Source organism: Haemaphysalis longicornis, unplaced genomic scaffold (assembly GCF_048455015.1).
Source record: "Haemaphysalis longicornis isolate Haplotype H1 unplaced genomic scaffold, Haemaphysalis longicornis Haplotype H1 scaffold_88, whole genome shotgun sequence".
In the NCBI taxonomy this organism is placed as follows: domain Eukaryota; kingdom Metazoa; phylum Arthropoda; class Arachnida; order Ixodida; family Ixodidae; genus Haemaphysalis; species Haemaphysalis longicornis.
Genome location: NW_027526456.1, coordinates 422,754 through 438,206, shown reverse-complemented (window position 1 = coordinate 438,206; position 15,453 = coordinate 422,754). Strand labels below are relative to the sequence as shown.

Below are 15,453 nucleotides of genomic sequence, written 5' to 3'. Positions count from 1 at the left end.
GAACCTTTCTGAGTGCTTACTTTTGCATTGCACAGGGCTTTGTACTAGGGGTATGTAAATAATCGATTTTTGAACTCAAATCGAATATTTCCTCCTTGAATAATTCGATTTGACTTTCAAATTATCTAGTATCTGTAACATCAAATAATTCGACAGGATGAAGATTTGAAACGCTGCCAATGTTACGGCTAGGTTACCGTATTTACTTGAATCTAGGCCAGCCTCCATTCTAGGCTGACTCCCAAAATTCGGAAGGTCAGAAAACAAACAAAGCTTACCTCAAACGTTAAGCCAAACAAAAAAGGGCATTTGACTGGCAATAGAACATGCACTGTATTACACTTGCGGCACTGGCCGTAGCATGTTCAATGCTCTCATTCGTCGTCGCCTTTGTCGACATCACTGACCACTTCGTCCATGTCCTCTCCCCACAGCTCGCTGTCCTCACTTCCGTCCAGCGCGCTCGAGATGCTGCACCCGTGGAAGGCCCACACAATTAGCTCAGGCGGAATTTCGTCCCATGCCGCGGCGACCCAGTCCACCACTTGGATGAGTGAAGCGTGCTTGATGCGCCCAGTCGTGAGTCGTGGTCTTGCAGCATCAGCTGCTAGTCGTTGTAATGCTTCCGCAGCCTGTTGATGGCCACGTCGAGCGGTTGTAGCAAGCTCGCCATACCGCCGGGTATTACCGCAATGTCCTTACCGCCCTCCAAAAGCACGGACTTAACGGCATCTGTCAAATGCCCACAGTAAGTACAAGTCCAGAACCAGGAGTGACTCCTTAAACAGAAGAGCCCCGGCATAGCACTGCCAAACAGTCTTGACCCAATCTTCGACGAGGGCACCGCTCGTCCAACCATTCTGGTGGGCTCGTACGACGACATTCTTAGGAAAAACTTCTCCGGCTGGAAGAGTTCGCTTAACAATAGTGCACGGCGACAGCTTTTGCCCATCGGCCGTGCAGCACAACATCACTTGCCGCTTCTTGAAGCCTGCAGTTTTTGCTTTCACTTGTTTCGTGCCCTTCTCATTTACTGTGTAGGCCACAGGCGTGTTGAAATGCACCGGGGTCTGGTTGTCGTTACAGATGTGGCCCAGTCGGTACTCCTTTTCCACCCACTTCTTAATCATGAAGCGCTGGAATTCGACTAGCTTCTCCTCGAAGTCAGGGAGTAGCTTTTGGCCCACAGATGTCCACTGTCCCAGGCTGAACCCGAACCACTTCATAAAACGAGTAACTTAGCCCCTGCTGGCCTTGAACTGAGTACACGCGACACCTCGAATGTTTGCGATCTCCCTCACCTTCGTCTAAATTATCTACGTCGTCACAGGCATTCCACCCTGTCTTTGTTGCCGGATGAAATCAGCGACTCCCTTCTCCACCTCACGGTGTCGACCTTTTTTGGGTCCCGCGAAGGCCATTCGCTTGGCAGTGTAGTTGAAAAGTTCGTTCCGCTGCTTCCGCCATCGGTGCACGTTCTTCTCATCAACGCCGAAGTCACGCTGTGCTTGGAGGTTTGAAGTTCTCTTGGCCTCCAAGACTACCTTGTGCACGGAATGCTGAGAGCTGGGTTCCCAACGTTCAAACAAGCAAAATGGAGCCTGCAAGCTGCAAGCTTGTGGCCGCAAGATGGCATTGAGTGCCTAGCGGTAACCAGAACTCTTCGATGTAGGCAGTTGCGAAACTTTGCTTCAAAAAACGGCCAGCACCTGGACCCCCTCTGCTTTGGATCGTACGTACGGTGGTGCCACCACACGCACTATCCAGAAAAGAAACTAATTATTATAACTGACAATTTAACGTTAAATTTTGTTTTAAGGGTGCATAATTTTTTTTTCTGTACTTCCCTAAGTTATTCAATGCTTTCATAACTGCGGTTATTTGTGACAATTGTTACTGCATCTGTGCAACTGCCACGACCGATAGGCGCTTGTGCGGGCACTCCGCCACTAAATTTGCAGTTGTCGCTTGGCCTACATCACACTGCATGCCAAAGCTAATCCAGTAGCTGGTCAAGCGGCTCTAAATAATCCTCTCAAGCTTGCGTAAAGCCATCGAAGCGAATTTCCTGCCGGAAGACCGCAGATGACACTCAGCAGACGACAACGCGCAGGCGACAACGCATCTCGCTGACCACACGGTCGCATTCTTTTTCTACGTACTTTTGGTTCGAATGCATATAGAACATTCGCCTAGTTCAACACGTTGGGCTTCCTCAGCATGAAAAATTCACATAAGCACCCAAATAGCATTTTTCGCCCACGTCATCAAGGGGCGAACAACGTTGTATATTTTATTTTGTCCCCAACAGATGGCGCCACTGTACGGAAAAAATCCAAAACAGTGGACCAATTGTAGGGTCACTTTTTGATGCATGGGGCCTACGGGGAGTTTCGCAACACCCATATCAAGTAACTCTGGCAGTAACAAGAAGGCCGCATCCTCGAAACTAAGCCGACCCGACTTCCGTAAACTACTTTAAAAAAAAAAGTATCGGACCAGATTCGAGTAAATACGGTAGCCTATGCACCCCTGCGGGTGTGCGCTACGCCTTGTAGGGGTAGCTGGCTTTCCATCAAAGCTTACGATGTGGCAAGGTCACAAACATCGTAAGGTCAGCGTAGGGCTGCCATTTATGCATGACACCAGCCAAGGTCCGTGCCATCCGGGACAGCACCACAAAAGTACACTGTGGAACAGCAGTGGAACCAAACTGCATTTTGGGGGCTCCCCCAATGCACTCCCTCCCCCCCCCAACCCACCTCGGAGCAGATGAGCTGTGCCAGGAGGGCCTCGTGCTCGGCCGAGGGCAGGGACTGGGAGAGGGCGCGGCTGGCACGAGACAGCACCACCATCATGGCGTACACGTCGATGGCGCTCTGGGCCAGCCGGATCAGCAGGAACTGCTCGTCTGCCATACAGGAAGGAAGGAAGGAACAGCCCTCAGCAAGACGTGATGAGAAGTGAGGTCGGAGGAGGAGGCGGAGGAGGAGGAGGCACCCACCGATGATGTTGCGCCCGTACTTGATGAGCAGGTGCTCGACGGCGGCCCCGCACTGCTCGATGCAGCGCGACACCAGGGCGGCGGGGCCTGCCAGGCGCGGGTGCGCGTACTGCTGCAGCGGGGGTCCCCCCGCCAGTCCCACGGCCCGCCGCACCCGCTTGGAGCCCTGGTCCAGCAGTAGGCCCAGGTGTGCCGCGGGGTTACGCAGGGCCCGCCGGAGCTCCCGCAGGTGTCCGCCCGCATACTGCAGGCCTGCACGGCAGGGGCACAGAAGGTGAGTGATGGAGGGAGAGAGGGAGGGAGAGAGGGAAGGAGAGAGAGAGAGAGAGAACTATTTGAGGACTACATTCAGAGTCTCAAATGCACAGTTTCATACAATAATAACCGGAAAAGAATCTGGCGCCGCAATTGTCTGTCGCGATGGATGCGATGCATGGAGGAAGAAAAAAGTAGACGGCGCCACCGGAGAAACGTGAAGCCTATGCATAAAAAGTAAAATCGAAGTCGGCTCAGGGCGTCACTGCACCACGTGACCCCACCGCGCTGCCGTGAGCCGCCGTGTGAGAGCATACGGTGGGGTTTATGGGCCGCCGCGCGCTCTTCAATTTCGTCTGCTCGAAACTACTCTGCAGCCCGTTGTCGCGAAGCCTGCTATATGTTGTTTTTTTTTTTCGACGGCTTTGGTCTTTCGCACGTACGCGGCACTCCTGCCCGCACACACACGGGCATGAGATCGCTGAGCCGAGCAGACAAATACAGGAACGTCAAGTAAAAGCTACCACCAACCAAACACAAGAGATGCGGTGGAGTCGGAGACCGCCGCCGCCGCTGGCCCAGCCGACCATGGAGGTCACGTGCTGGGCTGACTCTGGCGGCTTGAGAAAGGGAAACGGCGGAGGGTGTGGCGTCAAGGGAGGTGGGCTTGCGAAGGCTAGCTGCGTGACGTCATGCCGTCTCCTAACTTTTTCTTCCTCCATGATGTGATGGGTAAAAGTGGATTTGGATTGGCACTCGGTGGCTTCGTGGAAAGCACTTTGGATTACATGGTTCAGGTAGCTTTGTTTTCGTCGCGGTCTCGCATGAAAGCCTTTGTCTATGCAGGGTGTTGGGAAGAAGCATTCGAAAATACACTTCCCCTTGAACTGAATGCCACACGCAGGCTGACGACGCACTGAGTGGAAATGTTCTACAACAAAAGTTGCGGATCAGGTGGGTTATGAATTGGTTGCCAGCATAGCAAGCACAAAAACACATATGACGGTGCTGTATGCAGTGAGCTTGCCTGCGAATTAGGAGTTGCGGTGGCGCTCATTTGACAGAATGATGCATTTTCGAAGCTGACGAAGATTGCGAACTGCTTGCTACAGCCATACTTATCATGCAAACGCCAGCTACTACGGCGTAGACCAGTCAAACTGACAGCCAATAGGAACACAGCTTGATGAATGTCACTAATTCCGGCTTAAAAAACTTCTACAAAAGTAAACAGTTTCTTTCTTTTTTAGAAGCACAAAACCTTTTCTTAATATTAAAACGACAAGCACTGAAACTTCCACAAATAGTTTTTAAAGAAGCCCACATCCCGCTGTAGTTGGCACGAAATGGCAAACGCACTCAGAAAACCTTTTTGACTCCGCATCTGCCTTTTATCTAAACGCGCCATTTTATTTCATTCAACACCAGTTTTTAGGAACTAAATTTTTTGTGCACAGAGTAATTTGTAAATCGTGAAACGCGCAATAAGTGTTTTCTGATAAAAAATGGCCGCGTATCTGCTCCTGTTGTTGCAAACGTCGATGAAAGACAATAGTCGACTGGTGCCCCTGCCAAGTAAATGCCTCCCTTCTCTTTCCTGCTCACCTCTCATGCTGTTACTCTCCAGTGTCGTCCCTCCCAAGATAACACGCTAGAGGGCCATTTCAGATAAGGTCGAACAAAGCATGGCTGGTCGACCTCTTCAATTTGCTTGAAATTTTTTTACCTCATTCCCGCATGTATGTAATGTGCGGATTCACAAATATTTTCGGTAGAAAAAATTTGGCCGGCTACCTGCCCATGCGCCGCGGCCAAATTTAGCGGCGTCTACCAAGAAATATACTGATCAGGCGAGAATGGTAATTTTTATGCTTAATCTACGCCTGGTGTACATTGCATGCCCGAAATATCGTCGGCTAGAAAAACATATATTTTTTAAAATAAATTTCCAAATCTTGCTCAGAGCGCATTTTGTTGTGTACTTTGCGGGCCAGTATTATCGTAAGTAATGGAGCTAGAGCGTTCAAATTTGAGTGAGGGCTGTTCCTGGCAAGCACACATAGGGGCCGTAAATATCGTGTCTGTGCACACTACGGTTAAAAAGTAAATGGCGCACAAGTGTGACAAAAAAACTAAAACACTCCGAGTTCAGAGGCTTATTAAAAAAAAAAGAAAACACTTCTTCGATTTTGCTGAAATTCTCCCCAGATGTTCACCTGTGCATGTACTTCAATGATCAGTAAAAACATGTTGCAACATTTTGTTCCTCACGTGCCTACAGCGCGAGAAAAAAGCCTGGTTGGCCAGGTCTTCACAAGATCCTGAGACATGAAACAGTGAGCAACTTCCAGTGAATGTGCAGACATTTGATAATTGTTTTTGCACCAAAGGCAAACTATTACTTATATATAGCATTACAGAGAATTCAGAAGTGAAACTGAAATTTTTATGTGAATTTTGGAAAGAAAATAAACAATCTGCGCACCGCTAAAGCGTACTCTTCGAAGAAAAAACGGAGGAACTCCATATTCACGCGCATTTAAAAAAAACGCTTCTTAGAGTTTTATGAAGCTTTCCACGGATATTTTCCTCTAAACGCACTTGTGTGAGCCATAGAAATATCGTGCGTCATTCTAAGCACAGCGCGGATACAGTCATGCGGTGGCAAAACCGCTGCAATGTATGGTGGTAAAACTCGCAATTTCAATGTCTTCGGGTCTATTTTTATAGCTTCCTCTAGATTTCCCCAACCGTGGTCACTCTTTGTCTTACATTATCAACGCTCTTTTTTTGTGCGCACTGCTGCCGTGATGCGCTGTATTTGGTTCATAAGATCACCTATTTGACTAGGGATGGGCGAATATAGATTTTGAGGTTCGAAGCGAATTCGAAGCGAATAGTGATTTGGTCGAATAATTTCGAATCGAATAGTTCGAATGGTGCACATTGCAAATCACAAAGACAAATGAGCAACTTGTGACCTGACTAATGTACACATTTTTTTCTAATAATTAGAACTCACGTAGGCACAGCATTGTGTAAAACTATTACCAGTTGAACATTTATTGCAAAATCTTACACACAGCTTTCCTTTGCTGTATTCACAAGTTTTCATGAAGAAATGCCTGTTGCGCCACATGCTCTAGGTGCAGCAGTTTCCGCAGGCTGCTCATTCACAAGTTTAAGCGCCGCCTAGAAACTCGCAGAGTTAAGCGCCGCCTAGAAGCTCCGTTAAAAAAAGAAGTATTGTAGCCACTAGTATCCTCGGCCGTAGCCAAGCAAAGCGCAAGTGGCTGGCCGCCATTTTGAATAGGCTCGCTTAGTGCGGCGTACTGCCGCGCTGTGCGAGCCTATTCAAAATGGCGGCATGCCTATTCAAAATGGTGGCCTGTACAAGTCTGCTGGCTTGGTGCCGCGATGTTCGGAGCGGTGTCGTTTCAGTGCCGCCTTTTTTTTTAACCTAAAGTGTGCTGGCGGCCGAGAGCTTCGTCGAACCTCTAGGCAAGGCAGCAACTCGGCAGTACCGGCACTGATAATAGAAATGTCCGCGTCGGTGGGTCTTGAGCCAAGCCTGGGGTAACTCTCGGAAAGCTTGACCGAAAAGCTTGGCTTTCAGCTGCCTATTCGGGAGCATCGAATAATTCGAAAATATTGAATACCTGCATTCGGATCGAAGCGAATAACGAATAGAGAGCTATTCGATCGAATATTCGACAATACCGAATATTCGCCCATCCCTATATTTGACAAGGTGCACGCAGTCTTGTTTTTTAACTCGCCCGGACGTAACTTTCGTTCGCCTGAAATCAAGGTTCAACGGAAGCCCGTCTGGTCGGCAGCACACATGGCAAGTATTAAAAACGGACATCGGCCACACACGACCCTGGCGCAGGTAACGTCTCCAGGTAGCGCGCCCCTCTTCGGTCCTTCTCCGGACACACTGGTTCAGTTACCGAATTAGCGACCAAACAGGAAGGCAAACGCCCTTGAGCCCGGTGGGGTCCGGGACGACACATGTGGGATCTTCATTTTTGTGTTTGAGTCGAGTATTTTTTGGGCTTTTTCAACCGTATGCGGCGGCGGGGACTTGGCTGACAGAAAGAGCGAAAGAGGGGACTGGAAGAAAAGGTGCTGCATGCGTTCGAACGGTTACAAGTTTTCAGTTCTGTCACACTGGGAGAGTGCCTTGCGCTGCCTCCCCGCTATTTGACTACGGTCGCATTTTAATCTTCATTTCATCACTTTTTATTATTCCTTTTAAGTATTCTGATTTTATTATTCTTTTTGTATATATTTAGCTTCTTACTCAGTCTCTTTTGTCATAGTTTTGTGGTTGCAAGCGATGAAGTCTGCCATGACTTCCGCATGCCTGCTTGGGTTTGAAAAAAATCAGGGTGTGGGTAGACGACAATCTCCCACTGTACTCCAAGGTGACTTATGTGAGTGACGGAGCTGCCAGTCACTTTAAAAAACAGGTACCAGCTTCATGAGTTGCGAAAGAGCGATGTGCCTGAAACGCAATGAATATTCTCCGCAACAGGGCACGGAAAGAATGCCTGCGGCGGAGTTGGGGGAATCGTCCAACACCAGGCGACATTTTACAACCTAAGAGAACCACTAAGAAATGCGATTCAGACGGCAAAAGACATGGTAACTGTGTTGTCTGAGAAGATCAAGGGCGTTCACTTCATATACCTCAAGGGGAACGAAGTTTCCAGCTATCGCGAAACAAAAAAGGAAGAATGGCGAACAGTGCGTGCCTTTCCCGGCATACGGTCCTGGCACGTGTGGCGTTTAAGGAAGTCATCAGAAGCAGACATATGCGAACTATAAGAAGCGAGGACTGTTTTTGCCCCTTTGAGGAAACTGTGAACATTGATGCAGCAAGCAATGTGTAAATAAACAGCTAGTAGCTGCACGGTATTAATGGGGTGCCGATGGAACTCTTTCATGTCAAACGTTGACTTCGGTAGTGTCACTTGGCTATTCTGTTCTCCTTAACTCAGAAGATATTCTGCCCTTTCTACAAAATAAATTAGGGAAATCTGCAGAAAGTCACAATCGTCGTTTTATGTCTCAGCTCCTTGTCACGGGCATGCTTGACAAGGCTCTTTTGCTTTTCAGTGATCAAAATGATGCGCATTTTTTTAATGGCTCACGCAATTAAATTAGGAGGTAAATATCCGTGGAAAGCTTCATAAAACTCGAAGAAGCGTTTTTTTAAATGCGCGTGAATCTGGAGTTCCTCCGTTTCTTCTTCGAAGAGTACACGTTTAGCGGTGCGCAGATTGTATATTTTCTTTCCAAATTCACATAAAAATTTCAGTTTCACTTCTGAATTCTCTGTAATGCTATATATAAGTAATAGTTTGCCTTTGGTACAAAAACAATTATCAAATGTCTGCACATTCACTGGAAGTTGCTCACTGTTTCATGTCTCAGGATCTTGTGAAGACCTGGCCAACCAGGCTTTTTTCTCGCGCTGTAGGCACGTGAGGAACAAAATGTTGCAACATGTTTTTAATGATCATTGAAGTACATGCACAGGTGAACATCTGGGGAGAATTTCAGCAAAATCGAAGAAGTGTTTTCTTTTTTTTTTTAATAAGCCTCTGAACTCGGAGTGTTTTAGTTTTTTTGTCACACTTGTGCGCCATTTACTTTTTAACCGTAGTGTGCACAGACACGATATTTACGGCCCCTATGTGTGCTTGCCAGGAACAGCCCTCACTCAAATTTGAACGCTCTAGCTCCATTACTTACGATAATACTGGCCCGCAAAGTACACAACAAAATGCGCTCTGAGCAAGATTTGGAAATTTATTTTAAAAAATATATGTTTTTCTAGCCGACGATATTTCGGGCACGCAATGTACACCAGGCGTAGATTAAGCATACAAATTACCATTCTCGCCTGATCAGTATATTTCTTGGTAGACGCCGCTAAATTTGGCCACGGCGCATGGGCAGGTGGCGGCCGGGGTCCCCGCGGGTGTGTTCTAAAGTTTTTTTCAGTCGGCCAAAATTTTTTCTACCGAAAATATTTGTGAATCCGCACATTACATACATGCGGGAATGAGGTAAAAAAATTTCAAGCAAATTGAAGAGGTCGACCAGCCATGCTTTGTTCGATCGTATCTGAAATGACCCTAGAGGTTTGCTCAAGTCAATTTAAATTTACAGTGTTCCACTGCTCCAAGTCGGGTGTCTCGATGCCAGTGCTGCCATACGACGAATACGCGTGCGGATCGAGGCACCCTACTCCAACGTATATAGAACCACGCTGCCCTATTCCACGAGCGTTCCAAGCAGAACACGCAACCTATCTAGTGGAACCTTTCGTAACTGTTACCGTTTGATTTTTTTTTAAATGCCGCCAGGAGCAACAGTAGTGCGGGCAACAGCAGGCGGCAGTTTTCTGCAGTTGATGTAGTATTTCATTTGCTATCGCAAAAACCAAACATCCATAAATACTTTAATAAAGGGACACTGCAAGTAAAACTTATGTATTGATTTTCTGCCTCGTACTTGCGTAATGTCCTGTTCCTGTTCAACAATGTTGACAAGTGTGAACGCTGACACCGAACTTAGACATTTGATTTGGCTGCGAGTATATAAAACTCATCATCACCATCATCACCAGCCCATCTACGCCCACTGCAGGGCAAAGGCCTCTCCCATTATTCTCCAATTACCCCGGTCCTGTGCTAACTGTGACCAATTTATCCCCGCAAACTTCTTGATCTCATCTGCCCATCTAACTTTCTGCCACCCCCTGCAACACTTGCCTTCTGTAGGGATCCACTCTGTTACCGTAAAACTATTGCGCAGCTTTTGCATCACTTTGGCAGGGTGGCTGAATCGAGTCACAGATGGAGAGACAGACACACAGACCAAAATTTCTGTGTATAAGTAGCCCAAGAAAGACCATCGTCTTTAAAAACACAATATGCACAGTCATAGACACATTTCAACCCTACACAATCCGGTTCCACTACTACCCATCGTTCTCATCGAACCGTAAGCACCGCCTCAGAGTTCGCATTGACACTAGCCCCAGATTCCTCTCTAGTTATCACTCGATGAAACTCTACGCTCAAATGGACTCCTGATACGGGGAAGATGAAGCCGCAGTGGCTGGTGGGCGGTCTTGAAGTGCGTGGCTAGCATATGCTGGACACGGGACAGTGAGGACCGTCCCCTGACAGTCCACAAGCGAGTAGCAATAATCTAATAGCTTCCTTGCACAGCACAGACATTTCTGATCACGCTGATGTAAAAATCTCGTTGAGTTCTTGCCTGATTAGTTAATTATGCTGAATGACAGTTTCACGTAATTCATTAAAAAGTATAGAAGACATCCTAAAAAAATTTTAGTTTTGTTGTTAGAATGGTTGGTTGCATAAACTCCTAATTCTATTCAATTCAATCCATCAATAAAAAAGTAATTTTACTTGCCATGTCCCCCCTTAAATCTGCCATTTGGCATTGCTTCGCACAAAATATCAATGAGTTTATATACATTGACAAGCTTTCGCCGCCTGCACACACCTGTGACCAATAATTCGTTGCACCAACTCCGGTTAGGTGGAAAGGGTGGTTCCGTTTGTCTGTCACGCCTGCCTATCGCTGTCTCTGTGTTCCGTAATTTCAATCAACCAAGACACCCCAGATCTCGAATGCCCGCAGCTCCTGTCCCAGAGCCACAGGAAAGAGGTGAGCCAGTGAACACACAGCGTACCCTGGAGGGCAACGAACAGGCGCAGGATGTCGTTGGCCCCCTCGAAAATGCGGAAAATGCGCAGGTCGCGGAGGGTGCGCTCGAGGCCAGCGTCCCGCATGAAGCCCATGCCCCCGTGGATCTGGATCGCCTCGTCCGTCACGTGCCATGCGCACTCCGACGCCGTCACCTTTGTGCTCGCCGCCTGCACAGTGGGAAAGGGGCACCGCCCATGCAGGAGGTGCCTTCAATCAATGTTGTCACGCAGCCAAGGACGATGCAGGCTACTTGAAGAAATAAGCTTTTATCGTAGTAAACTTGTGCTCCACAATGAACTCAAGGAAGATTGAAGTGAACTTCATTTTTTTTTGCGCAGAGTACCGTACTTACCCGATTATAACGCGCACTTTTTTTTCCGGAAAAATAGGTAAAAAAATTGCATGCGCGTTAGAATCGCATACGAAACCGAAACTGCTGAAACAGTGGAAATTTCGTCCCACCCATCGCCATCTCAAGATTGCGCCAAAGCTTTTATCAACAATTTTTCAGACGCTGGAAGCATAGACGCCTAGGCTTTTCTATCGGCGTTTACACAAACCGTCAAATCGTTCCACTTGCGCGCTTGGTAACAGCAATGGCAGTAGCGGCTCTCTCGTGTTCAAAATGAGCGGTCAGCTGAAGCGTGCGCCTCTGGAGAAGCTCGCGGGATGGGCGTGCGAGGCGTGGGCCACGATCCCATCGGCCATGGTTGAACGTTCGTTCAGAAGTGTGGCATAGCGAACGCGCTTGACGGCACCGAGGACAAGATGTTGCGGTCAGCGGAGAGCGACGAGGAGTGAGATTACTTCGGGAAATAAATCGCCCGTTTCTCTCACATTCGTTTTTCTTGCTCACAAAGTTCCATGCGCATTACAATCGGAGGTGCAAATTTTTTCGTTTTTTTTGCCAGGAAAATCAGGTGCGCGTTAGAATCGGGTAATTATGGTAACGAAATTTGGCAGGCACACTGGATTGATTGATATCATGATTGTGGGGTTTAACGCACCGACGCTTCGCTTCACAGGCGATGAGGCACACCATAGTGGAGAGGGCTCCGGGTTAATTTTGACCCCCTCTGGGCATCGTTAACATGCGCTAAAATCTCCAACCCACGGGTGTTTTCGCTTTTTGCCTATAAGGCACACTGGACCACACTCAAAGTGGCAAAACTTCAAATTCCATGACGAGACCTTAAGCAGTTTATGTTTCACGGAGGTTTACACGTGACCCGCTCGTGGAAAGCCAAGCAAGGTACTGAAACAAAATAGGACCATCTGAATACTTTTCAATTGCAGTCAAAAGAACAACACAGGGTATGATAGTCCTAGAGTTCTTTTTAAACCCTTCATTTTTTTTTTTTTAAAGAACATTATTGCTACCCATACCCAGTTGGACATAACTGACTCGGCCTATAAACAAATAAAAAAACGAGGACGGGATACCCCGGAGAACTCTTCAAAGATTGAAATTAAACAGAAAGGGTCAAAATCCACCCAGTGGTTGCCATGCTATCCTTTCCACGAGCCACAACGAACTCGTAAAACGCACTTTTGAGCGAACAGCTCTTGAAGTTTACAGAGACTTCATAATTTTCAAACTGCACCAGCAGAATAGTCCTTGCTATCCTTGCTTAGGGAACAACCTCACAGACCTGCGCCTGCACCTGGGGTGCTTCCCAGTTCATCGAAGGTTTTTATGTGCAAGCCTTCAGATAGGAGAGGCACCAGTTTTATGCCCACCGAAGCAATTTCATGTATGCCTAATGCGTAGCTCTCCCAAAAGTTATCATAAAAAGTAACGCATGGTCTTTCTTTTATATTAATGTGCCCACAGAACTTCAGCTGATTACTGGTTGTCACAACTTTGCTGATGCAACAGCCTAGTATAGGCTGTTCATTGTCAAAAGCACGGAGAAAGAAGTATTCGAGGAGGGGAGTCTGCCGGGCTGGAACAGCGCGGGCAAGCGCCACGTTAATGTCACTGTCTGGCGAGGAGGAAATGCAGCTTGCAGAGCAGAACAGATGGCACGTCAAGCGTGTTGCCATAATTTACATGTTGTTCTACGGACGCAATGCACAAAAATCGTAATATGAGCGAATATGTTGTGAAAATTGCCATATTTCTTTCTGTAAAATAAATAAATAGAAGTGCTGGCCATTTTAGCAGCAGCTATTAACAAATACTGCCCTAGTTACAAGCCGTACCGCGCTTGAAACGAAACACCAGAAGGAATCCCGGAGCAGACGACGTCTGCCAACGCCGCCTTCCCGCCACGAGTGGTTTACTCTCACCGCTCTCGCGGGCAGGTTCTCAGATTTGCGTGCGCTTTTCATGTTGCGCAGGCAGAACGGCAAACTTAGAACAGTCTGAATATGAACTAATGGCATAGAGGATAAGAACCATCATTCACTGGAACTAATCATACCTAGATTCTCAACCACACTTTTTTTTTGTAGGTTTTGCATTCTAGAAAAATCAAAGCCCCTTCGTCTTACGACAACGATGTTTGAAACATGAAGATTTCTTCCACCGCAAACCGGCTCCAATGAAAGTTCAGTCGCGCAAGGGATTCGTCGGCGTCGTCTGACCTTGAACCGGCAGGCCTTTTCCCTTTGGCGCCTCGCGACAGAGGGTGTGTCGGTGCCGTGCCTGGCGCCGTGACTTTATCACGCCACCGGAGCAAGCCCTGTAGCGCATCCTCAAGAGAACTCAATGCATAGGCGTACCAATTATGATGCGGTTGTCCGAAGCACAATACCGTTTATGGTGCGGTTTTTTGCCGGGTCCGCTGATCAACCGGTGTCTCATCATTTTAGGGTTGCAAAAAAGAAAGGATGGATTCAAGGTGGATTCAGCCATTTGACGGCACCCCGCGCTCCCTTCTCTCCTCTAGCTTAGACACAGAAAATAAACAAATAGGCACTCGTTAATTGGCGTGTTCCGTTTGCACTCGTGGACCAACAACAACTGCCTGTGCTCTTGGCACATCTCTAAAGATAACGAGTTCCCCTTGCCCCACCCCCAAATGGGCGTGGCCGTGTGCAGTCCAGCTGGTCTAACTTTCAATTTCCCAGCTGTCCGTTGTCAGATTATTTCGTACCAGCTGTTTCAATGACCAGACTAAAATCATCGAAAATGTGGAAGCTACATCGGGGGAACGTCAGGCAGCGATCCGACTTGTTTGACGAATGGTTTCGGGAAAACCTACCTCGTCACGAAGGAATTTAAAAGAGCCTAGCTAATTGTGAAGGCCATGACTGATTTTTGTAGCTGGTTAATAATTGCTCCTAGTTATATTCTTGCTTTATTTGCTCAGCTTATCATACGTCTTTACACACTTGAGCGCATATGCTAAGCCTTTTCCAAGTGCCGGTGCTAAGCTTTGGAAATGGTTGTTAGGCGATTCTTTGCCCTCGCACGAACACTGTGCAGAGGTGCTGCAGGCGTATAAAAAGAACGAAGTGTCTGTACTATGTATACGCAATATCAGTCAAAGTACCCACTTTAGCGTTCATACCCCCCTTTCCTATTATAGATAAACATTTTAGATTGACAAATAAGCAACACCCTTTCCCTAGTAACACCTCCTTACAAGAGATACTCAAGGGACCCACGAAACATGTCTCTTGCAAACAAGGTCTCTTGTAAGCAATGTCGCTAACATGGTGAACATAGGGAAACCAACCAAAACTTTCTTCATTCAAATGTCTCTTATAACCAAGTGTCTCTTGTAACAGTGTCTCTTGTAACAGGGTTTTCACTGTACAAAACAAAAAAAGACTGATGGCGTGACAGGCAAAAGAAGAACAAGTAAACACCCACTGCGCTTACAATACGAGATAAGATAGCCCGGTGCGGTGAGGCACGGCAACAAAACGCGAACGAACACGTCAAAAGGCACGGTTTGAAGTCGCACCTCGAGGTGGTAGTCGGTGAAGCCGCGGTCCATGTTGCCCGACAGCATGTAGGTGAGCGACTCGGCCACGTACAGCTGGGCGGCCATGCGGGCCAGCTTCTCCTGCACGTTGCCGAAGGCCGCCAGCCGGCTGCCGAACTGGGCCCGCGTGGTGGCGTGCGCCACCGTCTTGGCGATGGACGCCCGCATGGTGCCGCACAGGATGGCCGACATGCCGAACCGGCCGTTGTTCAGGATCTGCATGGCCACCTGCACACGGCCGGACAGGACAGGCAAGCACCAGCGGTTCAACCACCCTGTCGGCGACAAGGGAGGTGACCTCCGACCCTTGGTCCACTCACAATTAAGGGGGCAAACCGGTCTTACACCAAAAATGTTTATCTTTACAGTTATGATGATGGAAATTGGAGGACATGCGTACTTTTTCATTTCTGACTGTGGATATAAAATTTGTTTTCGTGTAAAACGACTACATTCAAATTTATTCGGATTTTTATATTTGATTTTTTGACAGCCTTT

The 15,453-nt window shown here is 47.7% G+C and overlaps 1 protein-coding gene across 2 annotated transcripts in view; it reads right to left on the bottom strand.

Moving 5' to 3' along the window:
* Positions 1–15,453, bottom strand: part of LOC144150978 (very long-chain specific acyl-CoA dehydrogenase, mitochondrial-like) — a 50,888-nt gene that overhangs the window by 5,115 nt on the left and 30,320 nt on the right. For both annotated transcript variants that reach the window (XM_077682279.1, XM_077682280.1), the window contains exons 9-12: positions 14,935–15,183; positions 11,001–11,184; positions 3,005–3,256; positions 2,763–2,911 (exon numbers count right to left, since the gene is read on the bottom strand). In XM_077682279.1, coding sequence (XP_077538405.1) covers positions 2,763–2,911; positions 3,005–3,256; positions 11,001–11,184; positions 14,935–15,183 — 834 coding nt within the window. The remainder of the gene's footprint in view (positions 1–2,762; positions 2,912–3,004; positions 3,257–11,000; positions 11,185–14,934; positions 15,184–15,453) is intronic.